Below are 16,288 nucleotides of genomic sequence, written 5' to 3' on the forward strand. Positions count from 1 at the left end.
GGATTCCAGGAAAGAGGCAGTCAGGCCTGAGGAAGGGGTGAATGGATAATTCCCTCTACCTGTAGAATAGGAAATAAAGCCCTAATTTCCTTTTTAAGAACCTTAAAAACCTACTGATGAAGAGGGGAGGAGTCTCAAGAAGTTGAAACAAATTTAACTACCCAGCTGAAAAAATGACTAGAAAGGAGATGCTGGAGGACTGTCACACCCAAGGCTACACACCTCATTTCATCTACCACCTAGCTGCCAAAGAGACCAGCTCAATAGCTCTGTATAGTACATGCAGGCTATACTCACTGATGGGACAGGTTACAAACCTCTGAGTCATCCCTGAACTTTCACCTACCAGCTCCTCCCCTAATTCCGGAGGTGTGGCAACTAGGCTTTTGACTTCTGGTAGCATGCCACGTGTAGAGTCACCCTACTGGAACAGCTGTCAGGTGAATCAGGGAGTCACCTCATTCAATAGGTCAGCTCCTTCATGGGGAGAGAGAGAGTGAGCTGTTTCCAAAGACAAGGGCCTGGCTTAGATGTCTGACAGCCATGTTTCTCTACAGGGTGGGGTGGGTGGGGGTATTACAATCACTAAGAGGTTTTTTTCAAACCTCAAAACACTGCCATCTCTTGCAAGAACTCTTCTAGAGAGTTTGCTACTATTGATGGAAGTGAGCTGTGACTCTCAAATGTACTAGAACAGAAAAATATAACTAAAAGAACCTCTAGCTTAAAGGGCCAAGGGAGGAAAAGGACTACTAGTACATGCAGGAAATTCTGCCAAAGACTTGCCCACCATACTTAGGGTATTTCTGGAATAAGGTATGCGCAAAATCGCCAAAAAATCATCAGAAACTCCTGTATCCTCCCTCAAATTCTCAGAACAACAGAATCCTATTTTTTGTTTTTTGTAAGATTTTATTTTCAAGCGATCTCTACATCCAATGTGGGGCTTGAACTCACAACCTCAAGATCAAGAGTCACATGCTCCAGGGGCATCTGGGTGGCTCAGTTGGTTAAGTCACTGACTCTTGATTTTGGGTCAGGTCATGATCTCATGGTTCATGAGATTGAACCCCACATGGGGTTCTGTGCTGACAGCACAAAGTCTGCTTTGGATTCTCTCTCTCCCCCACTTCTCTCTCACAAAAATAAATAAGTATTATTAAAAAATAGAGCTGCACACTCCACTGACTGAAGCCAGCCAGTGCCCTCAGAATCCTATTTGAATAAGCACTTAATAAAGTGGTTATTTCCCTCTTACTCACTCCTCTTAGCCTGTTATCATCATTGGTCCACACCTAGGACCTTTATTCCACAGGAGAAAAGCCAAATTTTCTTTGATCCTCCATCCTAGACACATTTAGAACATGTCTTACAACATATGCAAGAGCTCCAGCATTACAAGCTTGAGAGAGATGCTCTTGATTTTAATGGAGCCCTTGTCCTTCATCAGAAAAAAGATCAGAGCTTGGGGTGCCTGGGTGGCTCAGTCAGTTGAGCAACCAACTTCGGCTCAGGTCATGATCTCACAGTTTGTGAGTTTGAGCCCTGCATCAGGCTCTGTGCTGACAGCTCGGAGCCTGGAGCCTGCTTGGGATTCTGTGTCTCCCTCTCTCTCTGCCCCTCCCCCACTCATGCTCTGTCTCTCTCTGTCTCAGAAATAAACAAACATTAAAAAAAAAAAAAAAAAAAAAGATCAGAGCTTGCCAAGCCAGCAGAACGGGCTTAGCTGATGAAGCAAACATAATGCACTAATAACTGGTAGGAAAAATCTTGTGCTGCAAAGGCTTGCAATGCAGAAGGAACAACTTGCATTAAGGGAGAAAGAACACACATAGGACAAAGGCTCCTCTCTCCCCAGAACCAGGTCAGAGAACTAAAGCCATTTAACATCTGTGTTTCACAATGGTGATATTGGAAGTCGGCCTGCACTACTTGGTCAGGCCACTTAATAGTGTGAGCACAGTAATATTCAGATTTCATACTTTGACCTCCATACTCACAGGAGTTCCTTAATAATTCTACCTAATTGTCATTTTCTAACAGAGTCTTCCCTAAAGATTCACTCCAAGGAAGACCACGAAGGACAGGAATTCAACCTCAGAAAAGAATCAAGAGCCCTAATTTTGCTTTCAGTAGAAATCCTAACTGTTCTTTAACAAATATTTTCTAAACACCTACTTATTCTAAATACACTAAGTATATGCCAGTGAATAAAGTATATAGATAGGATCTGCCCTCCTCCTACTTTCTTGGGAACTAGAAACTGCTCTCACTTCCACTAGGAGTTCTTTTGTAGTTTCAGCACCTAACACTTTGGTCCAGAAATTTACAAGATACTTCTGAAAGCATTTGAAAAAAAAGCCTAGAAAGACAAATCTAGAGAAAGTAGCCTAAACGGACTATTGCCTAGAATAGTTATTTTTGAAGTCAAAATTTTGAAGTCATATTTTTAAAAAATGTTTATTTATTTAATTTTTTTTTTAATGTTTATTTATTTTTGAGACAGAGAGACAGAGCATGAACCGGGGAGGGGCAGAGAGAGAGGGAAATACAGAATCTGAAACAGGCTCCAGTCTCTGAGCTGTCAGCACAGAGCCTGACACAAGGCTCGAACTCACGGACTGCGAGATCATGACCTGAGCCCAAGTCAGACACTTAACCGACTGAGCCACCCAGGCACCCCAAAATGTTTATTTATTTTTAAGAGGGGGGTGGAATGAGAATGAGCAGGGAAGGGGCAGAGAGAGAGGGGAACAGAGGATCTGAAATGAGCTCAGTGCTGACAGCAGGGAGCCTGATGCGGGGCTCAAACCCATGAACCCTGAGATCATGACCTGAGCTGAAGTCAGACTCAACTGACTGAGCCACCCAGGTGCCCTTGAAATTAATTTCCAAAATAATCACTAATTCCAAAAAAAATAAAAAAGCCCAAATACACAAAGTTTCATATATATATTCAATGAAGTTGCAAACAAGAGACCTGTACGTGGCTTTACTGGCCCACCAGGTCAGTCAACAGAAGTGCTTGAAAAAATACAAGTTTCCAGATCCCATCCTACCTTTGCTGAATCAGAATCTGAAGACAGGATTAATGAATGTGCAATATGAACAAGCAACCCAGGTGATAATGCCCACTGTGAACTTACAGAACTTTTAAAATGGTAACACGTAAAAAGAAATACAGGAACCTAGGGGTGCCTAGCTGACTCATTTGGAGGAGCATGTGACTCCTGATCTCAGGGTCATGACTTTGATCCATCCCCACATCGGGTGCAGAAATCACTTAAATAAATAAACCTTAAAAAAAACACACAGGGACCTAAAGAATTTGGGCAACTGAGGGAAAAACTGAAAGAGTCATATGTTAAGAAAGCTCTATCGCTAAGGCTGCCTCACTACTGTTTTAAATTTCACATCCTACTATATCACATAAAGCACTGAACTAGGTCAAAAATAATTACTATGTAGCTCTAGAGATCCACCACATCTGGCTTCCTACCTTCTGCCCATCTGAACTAGGAATGCCAGCCTTCTCTTCTAATGATTTACTTCAGCAATGCTCACCTCACTGCTTCTCCATATCCATGCACTCATCCATTACCAATCTAAAGGTCACTAGGAAGAACAAATGCAGTCATCCCACCATTAGCACACGATGAGGCTTTTTACTCTCCATTTTTCATCTTTAGCCCATCTAGTAAGCATCAAGGAACTGCCATCACACTTTGGGTAGTCTGAGATTTGGGAACTTGCCTTTAAAAGTTCTAGGCTATAGGAGTGCCTGGGTGGCTCCATCAGTTAAGCGTCCAACTCTTGGTTTTGGCTCAGGTCATGATCTCATGGTTCATGAGATCGAGCCTCACATTGGGCTCTATGCTGACAGTGCAGAGCCTGCTTGGGAGTCTCTTCCTCTCTCCCTCGGGGCCCTCTCCTCTGCTCATTCTCTTTCTCTCTCTCTCTCTCTTACACACACACACACTCCCCTGCTCTTTCTCTCTCTCTCTCTCTCTCTCTCTCTCACACACACACACACACACACACACACACACACACACAAATAAATTTTTTTAAAAAGTTCTAGGCTGTAAGGGGCATCTGGTTGGCTCAGTTGGAAGAGCATGCAACTCTTGATCTTGGGGTTGTGGGTTCAAGCCCCATGTTGGGTGTAGAGATTACTTAAATAAACTTAAAAAAATGTTTCTTAAAAACTAAAGTTCAGGGCTGTAAGCCTAACTACCATTTCACAGAAAAAAACTTGATCTAGTTTTGTTGAACCCAATTTCAGACTAGGATTTATACTGGAGATGTTCAGTAGTATAGATCTACTGTAAAGGAATCATGGGTTTCAATTTAAGTGTCTTGAAAAGGTCTAGAAATCATATAAAAACACTTTTGGCTTGATTTTCTCAAAGTTATCGAACACCCTAGCCTGGAGGAGCAATTCTCGACGGTACAAGATGTAACTGGGGTTTGTTGGGGTGCTTGGGTTGCTCGGTGGATTAAGTGTCTGACTTCGGCTCAGGTCATGATCTCTTGGTTCGTCAGTTCGAGCCCTGCATCAAGCTCTCTGCTGTCAGTGGAAAGCCTGCTTCAGATCCTGTCTCCCACTTTCTGCCCCTCCTCCACTCATACTCGCTAATTCTCAAAAATGAATAAACATTAAAAAAAAAAAAAAGTAACTAGGGTTTGTTAAGTAACCCTAGGTTACTTGGTGTTAAAAGAGTCCAGAGATGAATTAGTGGCCATACTCTAATTTCCAGCCCAAATCCAGGCCTGGGTCACTTCTGAAAAGATAGTACCACAAAGAGAAGGCACCCAGAGCTAATACTAAGGCCATTGCTTACTATGAATTCATTTGGATAAATAAGTCAAAGAATCTCAAGGTTCTGAATTAGTCTATCTCTCCAACTCAGGTGTTCATTAAATTACCTGAAAGTGAGTATGGTAGAACAATACAATGACTGGCATTTATGTCACCTAGCATATTTAAAAAAATCTCTTCTCAGGGGCACCTGGGTGGCTCAGTAGGTTAAAAGTCCGACTCTTGGGGTGCCTCGCCTGGGTGGCTCAGTTGGTTAAGCGGCCGACTTCAGCTCAGGTCATGATTTCGTGGTTTGTGAGTTCGAGCCCTGCAGTTGAGCCTGCTTTGGATTCTGTGTCTCCTCTCTCTGTCCCTGTCCTGCTCACACTCTGTCTCTCTCTCTCTCAAAAATAAATAAACATTAAAAAAAATAATAAAATAAAAGTTCGACTCTTGATTTCAGCTCAGGTCATAATCTCGAGATTTGTGAGATTGGGCCCTGCACTAGGCTCCAGGCTGGGCTTGGACCCTGCTTGGGATTCTGTCCCTCCCTCTCCCTCTGCCCTTCCCTAGCTTGTGCATGCTCTTGAATGCGCACGTGCTCTAAACAAAAAAAACAAAAAAACAAAACAAAACAAAAAAAAACACCTCTTCTCAGAAAAGTGGAACTACATCTGACCTTGAGAATCAAAGTAGTAGGGGTCAGTTTTCTCAAATCAGAAAGTATTTATTTTTGCCCTTTAAAGCCTACCTTAATAGCAAAAGTAAAACTGAGTTCCAGTTAACTTGCAGGCTAAGCTGGAAAACTCAGGCAGGTGCTAGCAATGCTGACAAAATGAAAGGCTTCTTGGTATCCTGGTCATTCTGCTTAGATCTCAGGAAATTTCCACTCCTGTGTTTTTTGAGCTTTGCTAATTTTAAGAGTCAAGAGCCTTCAAATGGCTTCCAATTTACAGGTTTCTGGGATCCTCAGGTTCATCCCTAACAGGAAAGTAAACAAAACAATAATGATTCTACAATTATATAGCACTGTCATCCCAAAAGCGTTCTGAGCTTCCCTAGAGGCTTAAAGGACAAAATAAATTCAAAAGGTAAATTCTAAAGGTTTTTCAAATTCGATTAAGGGTTAGATTTACCAGTCTGGGTTAGCAACTCTGAAATGAGCTAATTATAGTGTCGTGTCCCCTATTCTGCCAAAACACTATCTAGAACTTGCTTCATTTCCCAAGAGACTTCCTTACCCTGTTCCCTGGCAGCAGAAGAAGCAACAGTCAAGTAAGACAAGTATCTCCCAAATGATCAGCCTCCACCTTGCTGCTGGGTACCTGGAAGAACCCCAGTGTAAATTCTACAGGCTTCACCTTATCTGTCAACCATGCAACATAACACACAGCAAGTCAAAACCATTCTAAGACTTTCCTTTCCTTCAGGTGCTGGCAGGTTTAATCTGCAGAAGAGAAAGTATAAGTTCTTTGCAGAAGTCAAGGTCACTTGTGGGACTGTCCCTACTTGGATTAGAAGACTGGGACTACCCCCCCTCAACACAGCAGTTTCTCTACTTAAAGGGCTAAGCTACCCAGAGACAAAAGTACTGGCAATTTGAAGTTGAAAGTACCAAGCAATAATATTCATATAATACAAAGGCAACAAAATTCGAGTAAATTAGGGCCTCAAAGAATGAGAGGAATCTCTCTCCTGGGTAGAGTAGACTTAAGAGCAATGGCTAAACCTGAGTGAGAGAGTAGTAAGATTGGTCATGTGACTTCAGCAGTACTATCTCCTGCCCAGTTATCTTCACTTACTGGCCTGCAGTTTGGAGGAACAATCTTTCTGGTTCTTTCTCCAATCATATATGATAATCATGCAGAAGGTTTTACAGAAGGGCTCCACCCCATCCAAGCTCCTCCTATATGAAGAGTAAGTGCAAGAGTCCCAAGGACAAAAAGGACCTGAGTTCCACTCCACCAGAGGAACTGCTAAAGCTTGGTCATTAAAAGCTTCAAAATTTGGGTTGGAGAAATAGAAAAAAAGGCAGTTTGGGAACTGACAAGGCCTTCCCTACAAAGCAGAAGCTGAAATCAGCCACCGCTCCAGCTCTGGTCCAGGGACAGTGGGCACATCTCTTCATCTCTGCCACTTCTGCCCCCTCACCCCCTCCTCCAAACAGGCCCTTTCCCTAACTCCAATAGAACACAACACCTATGTTCTCCACTGGCAGCTCCTTTGCCCAGAGCTCTTCCACGCTAGACATGCAGGGTGACAGCAGAGGCCGGGCTCTCCACCCGCCCAAGACCGCATGCCGGGGGCGGGCAGCTCTCTCTTCACCCGGAGGGGCAGAAGGCCAACGTAGCACATGGCCCTGAGTGCTCCACAGAAGGCTGGCGGCCAGCCAGGCGCAGGGCCCCTTTAAGGAGCGCTGGGGTGCGTATGGGTAGGGGAGGGAGACCCTGGCGCTGAAGGGCCTGCAGTCGTCTGAGCCCCACCCTTGGGCCGCGCGCTCCCTCCCTTAGTTGCTCACCTTGGCTCCGAAGAGCCGGGCGGCCGCAGTGAGTAAAGCCATGACGGGCGAACTCGGGGATCTGGTGGGGAGGGAAGGAGGGGACAGAGCTGCGGCAGGAACGGGAGCCGCCGCCGCTGCAGCAAAGGCCGCGCCGACGGGTGGACAAGGTTGAAAGGAGGTGGCTGAGGGAAAGGGTAGACAAACCGGCGGCGGCGCCCAGCCCGGGGTCCTCAGCGAGGCCCCGCCTACTGCCCGAACCCGCTCCCGCCCCTCTCAGGGGACTCGCCTCCGGATCGGCCATTGGTCCGGCGTGTGTGTGGGCGGGACCTGAGCCATAGACAGCGGTTGTTGCGGGCAGGATTGGACCGCCTGGGTTAGGCTAATTAAGGATGGGCGCGGGGGAGGGGGGGCGGGGGGCGTGTAGGTGACTAAGTATGTGCCTGATAACTCAGTTAACTTCCTTCTTAGGCTTCCCTCTTGCCCTTAATACATTTGGGGTTAGTTCTCAAGTTAATACGAGAGAAAAAGTCCCAAGAACTCCGACCTTGGAAGGTCCTCGGAAGCCAATCCTTTAATATACTATCACAGCTACTGATCATTGCCGGCACCTCCTACCCCACTGGCATACTTTCTTAAAGAATGTCTTTGGTCAATGACTTAATGGCCATAGAGGTGCCGTCATGTGGACAGAAGCTATGATGCCAGAGTTAGCTGCTTGATGACCATTTGAGGTCAGCAGAGGCCATAGTATTATAGATAGTAAAAGACCCCAATATATGGAGAGGGAAAGCAAAGGCAGGAGCCTGAATATATCCAGTGTATTTATGGGCTGTCAGTTCTGCGTCTGGTGCCAGGAAATCCAAACCTTACAGATGCTCCCATAATATGAAGGCTTCCAAGGGTGCCAGGCTCAGTTGGTGAAGCATGCCACTCTTGATCTCAGGGTTATAGGTTCGAGCCCCACATTGGGTATAGACATTACTAACATAAATAAAATCTTTAAAAAAAAAAAAAAAAAAAAAAAAGGAAGGCTTCCAGCACAGGCCAAAACCTCTGGGCCCTGGGCATTAGTCTCACTGCCATTCCAGTCACATAACCCCAGGCAGGCAGCCCACCCCACATCTAGCCATAAGATCAAAAGCTGCAGACCAGCCCCTCACCCAAAATTAGGCATTAAGCATCCTCCCTATTTGTCACATCGCTTCCTTCACTCCATCACTCCCATAGAGCCTCTGGACCCCTTCTCCTACATGGCTGTCTTGTATACACTTATTCCATGCTTCCCAGAGACCATTAAATGAACCTCAGTACTAAATTGATCTTCTACATTGCTTTTCACTAACTCATCTAGGTAGACAAGACCTCAGGACCTTTCTACCTCCTAAACCCATCACTGTCATTGACCTAGGTGCAGAGGGAAAGTGACCCAAGGACCAGGACACCTAATCTACAAACCCCAAGCTCCAAATGAATAGTCCTTTTATCTCCTCACATAGCAATAACAAGGTTCAGAAGTCTCAGTACCATCAAACCAGGTTTAGATAGACCTACTTTATAAAGAAACTAGTTTATAGCTTGGACTTGGGGAAAGAGAAGGAGAAACCACCATTTTCTCTTCCCAATTTTCCTTGTACCTAGCTTCACAACTTACCAACCAACACTCCTCTGATTCGGAAATCAGATTGGTAGGTCTTAGGAAAGAACTACATGAAGAGAAGCCAAGCAGTGCCCCAAAGGAACACTGACCTCAGCTACCTTCTCGGTGACTTCAAAGCTCCAATGATCAATATTTGCTCCCAATTTAGCATCTCACAGAGGATTTCCTCCTAACCCTAGAATAGTCTGGCCTGGTTTCTGCTCTATGGTTAATTATCCACAGAGACTAACCAGAGGTCTGAACTCCAGTACCCCAAAATACAAGAGGCATTTTCAGGGTGAGGCTACCAAAGAGTAATTATTGAGTGGCCATAAGGGTAACGTATTTTGGAGCTCTAGTCACTGGCAGGAGGGTGGGAAACAGCAAAGCTCTAAGCCTCTTGACACCATGTGCTGGAGCCTAGTGTTATGACTACTTTATGGACTTGTTTTGAAGTTGTTTAGTCCTGACATCCAGTCCTATAACGCCAGTGAGAAAGCCCAGGGATCAGGACTAAATGTGATCTCCCAGAAGCTAGCTTAGAATCTCTTCCTAAATGTGAATGGGACCTGGGGAGGAGAGAAGAAAGTTAAGGGAGGATTGGCATGAATAAAGCAGCCCAATGAGCTTTAGGTCTAAATACAACTAAGTGCCTGAGAACTAGTGGGGCAGTGGAGAGAAGGCTGCGCATTGAGGTCATCTTGACCTTGGGAGGACCTCTTTAAAATGGACAGAGGTGATGGTGCCCCCTGGTGGCTAAGGGTAAGTGGGAAAATGCAGCCTAGGCTTCAACTGAAAAGGCCTGCATCAGTAGATCAAACTCCTGTATTTAATGGGTAACTAAAATTTATTGAATACTCATAATTTCCAGGTACTATCTAAATGTGGTACATGCACTATCTTAATTAATCCTCACAAAAACTCTAAAGGATGTAGGTAATGTTAGTATCTCTAACAGTAGTTAGTATACAGAGGGGGAAACCAAGGTTTAGATAAAGTATTCTGCTCAGGACCATAGCTTGTAATTGCCCAGAAGCTGTACCTTAACTACTAAGCTGTACTGTTTATATGGTGATGACTATGAATTATCAGCTGTAACTCAGGAAGGGGACTTCTGAATCACTGTTAATGGTCTTCTGGGCACATCAACTCACTGTGTTCTGTATTTTAAGTATTTTCTAAAATAAGGAATAATCTTACTCAACTATAAAATGTTTGTACATCCATACCTGAAATACATGATAAATTGGTGACCCTCCCAGAATATATAAAAGTAGGAGAGACAAACACTTAACACCTAAAATGACTGGTGGGGTAGAATGGGTTTCTTATTACAATCAGTCTGGAAAAATATAATCAGTCTGAAAGGAGGATATAATGCTTTTTCACTCCCTCCCCCCCGCCCAGTGCTTTTTCATTATTGATTATTAGAGTCAGAGGGCATGGTAGTTTTCAAGCAAAAGTACTAGTGTACACAGCCACTAGGAACTACATGGAGACTCCACTATAGGAATGAGATAGAAAGACCCATTGGCCTAGGGATAAGACAATTGCTAAGGTTGAAGTCTTGATTCCCTAAGACACAATCTCTTTGAACTTAGTTTCTTCATCTGTAAAAATGGGAGCAACATCTATTTCTTAGAATCGTAGAGATTAAGTAAGGTGTATGTGCTTGTTATAGGAGTATTCAACATAAACTAGTTCCTTTGCCCTTGCTATTCATCCCTGTCCTGTATTTAAAGGATTCTTGTCCTTGCTCTGAATCCTTTTTAACAGCATAAAAATTCTCTAAAATTTATTTTTTAATTTTTTTTTAATGTTTATTTTTGAGACAGAGAGAGACAGAGCATGAACGGGAGAGGGTCAGAGAGAGAGGGAGACATAGAATCCGAAGCAGGCTCCAGGCTCTGAGCTGTCAGCACAGAGCCCGACGCGGGGCTCGAACTCACGGACCGTGAGATCGTGACCTGAGCCGAAGTCGGACGCTTAACCGACTGAGCCACCCAAGAGCCCCTCTAAAATTTATTTTTAAAGGACTGGGTTTTCACATGATAAATCTCCTACTCACATCCAGATATTATTGAACACTGTATTCGAGAATGTTTCTTTCAGTTCTAACATTTTACTGATAAACTCATTTAGAAGGCATCTAGAGCTTAAGGTGTAACCAGATATGCAAGGTTAGCATTTGATCTACCAAAATACTGGGCTAGAATCATTTGTTGTAGGGAGCCTCCAGAAACATTCAGATAAATTCATGGATTCCTTGTGGTAACTCATGACATGAATAAAGAGATGTGCAAAGAGTATCCTCCTAACCTTCTGAGGATCAAGTCAAGGAGGATAATGTCCACTCTTCCCTATGTAGGACACACCCCTGTGTAGCAATGGCAAAGACTGTTGAGCTGGAGAGTTCTTAACAGCTGTACCTTGACAGACTAGTGAGGTGTATCACAAGTAATTTATTACCAACATTACTTTATTAAAGCTTGTGAATTATTTGCTATTTTGTACATTAAAACAATTTTGAGTTCCCTATAGAGTACTTCCGCACTTGTGATAAGCTCTCTGATGGAAGAGTTAAGTTTTTAGACAGGAAGCAGGCAATGGACAGAATCCTGGGTATACTCACAGGGGTATGAAGAATGTGAACATTATTCATGTGCATCACAGAAGAAAAAATAGTAACAGCTGGTCTGGAAAACAGACTTGACAGGATACCGCATTTCTTATGGCTGATGAGAGAAGAAGGAATTAACACTAGAACCTGAGTTGTCAACTAATATCAGGATACTTGCTCTGAACTAGTTCATGTGTTAGATTTCTCAGGGATTTGTGACATGAAAGCCTTGTTGAACACATTCGCTTTGTGTGTACAGGGTATTAAGAGAAAAAAAAGACTTAAAACAGAAGCTACTTTACAGTTATATTAGATCATATTAACAGTACGGAACATTAGCCTCTTGATCCAATTTTGCCACTAAATACAGACCTTCAGGACCTGTGGTATCTCTAGGCCTCAGTTTCTTCATCTGTAAAATGGGCAGAGATGAACTATATGACCTCCAAGTTCCCTTTAGATTCTAAAATGCTTAATTTAAAAAGTCTTCAAAATGTTTATTCAGTTATTCTTTCCCTGAGGTATTCCTGGGATAGAAGTGTTCCATTCCAAACCCTGAGATAGACATACCTCTGGATCAAGGTGTTTAAGAAGCTCCTCAAAGAAGGTATCCTTTAGGTTTCCGTCCCCATGCCCCAGTACAGAATCTCTACACATAGAAAGTGGGGACAGACTTACAGTCCAGACTGACAGATGGAGATGAAAAAGGTATACTTTAGTGCTACAGGTTCAAATCTAAAAGCTTAGACCAGCAAGCAAGGGCCTTCATTAAATAACATCCCTTACCTCATCTCTCCCTATCTTATAAAGCCCTTACTTTTCAGATGAGTTGACCCCATCTATTTCCACTTCCTCTCTGCTATTGCTGATCCCTCCATCTGGAAGGGCAGGGAGGGAAGAATAATGCATATCCATGATTTCCTTCAAGACCAAGCTGTCTTAAACTTTATGTTTCATCAGTATAAATACAAGTCATTTTTAGAATCCCATACTACCACACACTTACCTATGTTCCCTTGCTTATTCACAGAGGTTCCTCTTCTCTCCACAATTAGACTCTAAACACATGGTATTGAGTAGGCACTGAAAAAATGCTTATCTAGTTTTGAGTCCAGCAGGAATCTCAGATGGCAAAAGAATGAAAGCCTCAGGCTCCTCCTACCTTCATGCTATACCATTTCCAAAGCACTTCCTTCCCTTTTCTTTCCTGTCTGGAATCCCCTATCTTCAAGCTTAACGTAAGGGTTGATTCTGGATATGAAAAGACAACACAGTTCATACTTTTGGTTTCACAATTTTTCAGTTCATTTCAATAAAAACATAATATAAAAGGCATTGCCACCCTCTTCCCCTCCTGGGGGTGATCCATCAAGCCTGTCAGTCTGGGCCGCTCCAGTGGTTCATAGCTCATCATGCGATATGTGCAGGGCATGGTCACATAGATCTGCAAATAGCACATAAAAGTTTGAAGGAAAATGCCACTCTCATACTGATATATGTCACTATCAAGAAAATGCCCCAAACCAAAATGGCACACACACCAACCACCATTTTTTAGAGTATATCCTTTTAGATGACAAAACATTCCCACTATCCTTTCACTAGGATCTCAGGTGAGGGAGCCACAAATTCTGAAAGCTGACAGGAAGAGAATAGAGAGGAACAACCCAAGTCTCTAAGTCATAGGTAATGGAAGTTAATTCTTGAGCTATTATCAGAGGATGGGGGATAGGAGGTAGAGGAACATGCTAAGGAATGTGCCAGGTTCTAACGGGCTGTGAGGACAGGCAGTAAAGTGGGAGTAGTTTACCTGTTCGCTTACTACAAAGTTTGTCTTTAACATTGTCAGCCTCTCGGGAAAAGAATTCAATGAGTTCATCCTCATATTCCTCCACAATGCTCTCACACTGTCAACCCAAGGGAGAAATGAATGAGAGAGGGCAGCAAGAAGCCTTTTGCCTCCACCTCCAGAGAGGAGAAGGACATTAACATAGCTTTCCACTTGGGCTGTCTCATAACTCCCCTAATTTTCAAAAACCAGCTACCCATTCCCAAAGCTCACCGCAAACTTGAGAGTGCCACTGATGTCTGAATCAATTCGGATGCCCTGTAGGTCCAGTTCATTGGATTCTCCATTCCGGCCCACTACACGTACGTAGTTCTTGCGGTGGGTGGAAGGGTCAATTTGTTCCCCATACTCCTTCATTCGGTCACATACTTCCTCTAGCAGCTCTGTGAGGTGGGCCTCTGAGCGAGCATAAGGCACCTAGAAATGTCCTCAGCCTTGGTTCATATTCTTCTACCTCTGTACATTAGTAATTTATATACTTACTCTTCCTTCCAAATCTAGTTCAACTAACTTATTCGAAAAAGCCCTCCCTAATTAAAAACAGTACAGTTTATTCGTATGGTTCCAAAGTGCTTTCAAATATATGATCTTATTTTACCTCACTTCACATTTCTAAGAAATAAAACAGGTGTCATTACCTCCAAATTATAGATAAACAGAGACCTCTTTGATAAATCCTAGTTAACTATGTGTTCCTTTCCTTTGAACTCCCTTAATTCTTATGGGTGTAAGGTAATGATTTTATTTATTTGTATTAAATGAGATTAATACCTGTCCTCAATAGGAGCATAAGAGAGGTAGTGTAGGCTTTGAGGATAATAATTATAAAGCATCTCACAAACATCATAACCTTAACTTTTCTTTGTATACTCTCCACTAGATATAGCTTTGCGTATATGTTATGTTTTCTACTAAAGTATAAATTTCCTACATACAGGGATATGGCCTTCTTTTTCTCTTTTGTACGTATATAATTATGCCATAGTGAAAACATGAGTGACATGAATTACGGATGTGGAGGAGGGGGCTGATCAGGGTTCCCTGTCTACTAATAACTACAGCAGAAATAATATTAAGGTTTGGAGCCAGGAAGCGCATAGGGTATAAGCCTCCAGCCTCTTACAAATGTGATAGCCCAATATTTTAGATACCTTTCTGGGTCAATATCTATTAAACCAAGGTCCTTCTTAATCAGTTGAGTTCTCATTCAAATTCAGAGTGAGCTACTTTATTTGGGGGAACAGTAACAGTTACCTCCACCACTGACTGGCTGCCATCTGGATTGATTCGGAAAGAGCCCATCTGAATGGTCTTCTTGGGATCCACCTGGGCGATTTCCCACTCTAGTTCATCCACCAGAGCCCTGCAAGCTGGTGTGAGGGGAGAGGAAGGAGGAAGAAGGGGAGAAAGGAAATCAACCCAGGGATTTCCATTCATTCTTCTCCCAGACCCTGTATCTCATGCTCTCCCAAGGCTCTGTCTTCCCCACCCTCCTTCCTCTCATTTCTCTTTGTGCTCTTACCTCCACAATGTAGATCCTGGCTCCTCCGAGCCCAGGCAGTTCCCAGCAGGGCCCCCAGAAGCAGGGCCAGCCAACCCCAGCCTTTCATCTTTAGAGTAATGGGGTTGCTCCACCTGAGTTAAGGGTGGAATAAGAGCATAGGTGTGAGAATTCGGCTCCATTACCCCCACCCCACCCTACAAAGGCCTCAGTGTGACTCTGGCTCTACTTTTCAGGAAATGGCCAGGACACAAAGGAGCTCCTCTGTTCCAGCGCTTGAGGACCCGGATTCCGCCCCCAACCTTCCCCCCCCCGCCCCCCCGCGGTGAGTGAGAGCGCGAGCGAGGGACTTGGGGCTCAGTCCCAGACACTACGTCTACAGGTGAGGCCCCAGATGTTGGTACTTAAGCGTTGGCTGCCTAGGGCTCACAGGGCTATGTGGCAGCTGCGGAACGGAGGTTGGCGATTAAGTAAGGACGGAAGGCACAGAGAAGCTGCCGGCAAGGCAAGCAGCTGATTCAGGCCAGGAGGCAGAAAGGTGGTGGGCAGAAGAACACTCTATACCTGGGGCCTATTTGGACCCACCACCTTCGATTACTGCATCCCCACCTACAGCCTATAGCTTTCCCGTGCGGACCAGCCCCCTTTCTGAGGACGCCGCCATTGCCTTCGCTCCAGTCCATTCCAGACCCTCAGTGCCACTCGCATCCGTCCCACCTCTGCTCCCAGGGCCGCCGCCGTGGCCCAGGCGCTCGAAGACGGCCGGACTCTCACTTTACTCCCGACCGTAGCACCTGGCTGCGGGGGAGCGAGGCTGTCCAGGCTTCTCCAGAGCGCTCCGCCACTTTCCAGGCAAGGGTGACCCAGCGACTGCCTGACCCAGCTCCCCGCACTCTAAGCGGCCGTCTACGCACGGTTCCGAAGCGCTGCCGTGCGAGCCCTACACCGGAGACCGACCCCAAACCCGCCCCTCCAAACTCTCGCGCGAACAGGCAGCTCCGGAGCGGCTTCCAGGCTGCGAGGACCCCGGTGGATCGCAGAAGGACCCAGACTTGCGTGGCGAGCAGCTCCACGTGACCACCAGGGGTCAGCCGAAGAATAGGAGTGGCCTGAAGCAAGGACAGAGCCGTTTGGCATAAGGACGCGGTCAGAGGCACGTGGGTGTGTCAGTCTAGGTGGGCTAGGACCTTCCAAAATAAAGGTACCCTGCTAGCCTGTGAGAAGCCCTGGTTTCAATACCCCGCAAACTACATCTCCCAGGAAGCACCGCAGCACTTCACAGATCCTGTTAGTAGCTACAAGTCTTCAGATAACCTAAGACCTGCAGTTTGTCAGTTTCCCCAACTTTCCTTTTCCGAGGAAACCATACTGTGCATCTTAA

General features: G+C 44.7%; 2 protein-coding genes across 2 annotated transcripts in view; both read right to left on the reverse strand.

Moving 5' to 3' along the window:
• CS (citrate synthase) overlaps positions 1 to 7,499 on the reverse strand; it is a 28,054-nt gene extending 20,555 nt beyond the window's left edge. The window contains exon 1 of the mRNA XM_047064910.1: positions 7,320 to 7,499. Within this exon, the coding sequence (XP_046920866.1) occupies positions 7,320 to 7,361 (42 nt within the window). The 5' untranslated portion in view covers positions 7,362 to 7,499. The remainder of the gene's footprint in view (positions 1 to 7,319) is intronic.
• Positions 7,500 to 12,838: 5,339 nt separating this feature from the next.
• Positions 12,839 to 16,088, reverse strand: CNPY2 (canopy FGF signaling regulator 2). Its single transcript, XM_047064912.1, has 6 exons — positions 15,625 to 16,088; positions 14,929 to 15,041; positions 14,661 to 14,776; positions 13,620 to 13,823; positions 13,368 to 13,464; positions 12,839 to 13,001 (listed from the first exon to the last, which is right to left on the reverse strand). The coding sequence occupies exons 2-6, from the start codon at positions 15,014 to 15,016 to the stop codon at positions 12,958 to 12,960; spliced, it is 549 nt and encodes a 182-aa protein (XP_046920868.1). The 5' UTR covers positions 15,017 to 15,041; positions 15,625 to 16,088; the 3' UTR covers positions 12,839 to 12,957.
• Between the last annotated feature and the right edge of the window lie 200 nt (positions 16,089 to 16,288).

The sequence above is a fragment of the Lynx rufus genome, unplaced genomic scaffold, assembly GCF_022079265.1.
Source record: "Lynx rufus isolate CCGP_SWC_20201006 ecotype Redwood Valley unplaced genomic scaffold, mLynRuf1.p SCAF_7, whole genome shotgun sequence".
NCBI lineage: Eukaryota > Metazoa > Chordata > Mammalia > Carnivora > Felidae > Lynx > Lynx rufus.

Excerpts from the sequence above, each read along its gene's own strand:
- CNPY2 (XM_047064912.1), bottom strand. The coding sequence starts at position 15,016 with ATGAAAGGCTGGGGTTGGCTGGCCCTGCTTCTGGGGGCCCTGCTGGGA. Across the intron at positions 13,824-14,660 it reads GCAGCCAGTCAGTGGTGGAG|GTGCCTTATGCTCGCTCAGA; the intron begins GTAACTGTTACT and ends GGACATTTCTAG. Across the intron at positions 13,465-13,619 it reads GTGGCACTCTCAAGTTTGCG|TGTGAGAGCATTGTGGAGGA; the intron begins GTGAGCTTTGGG and ends TTGGGTTGACAG.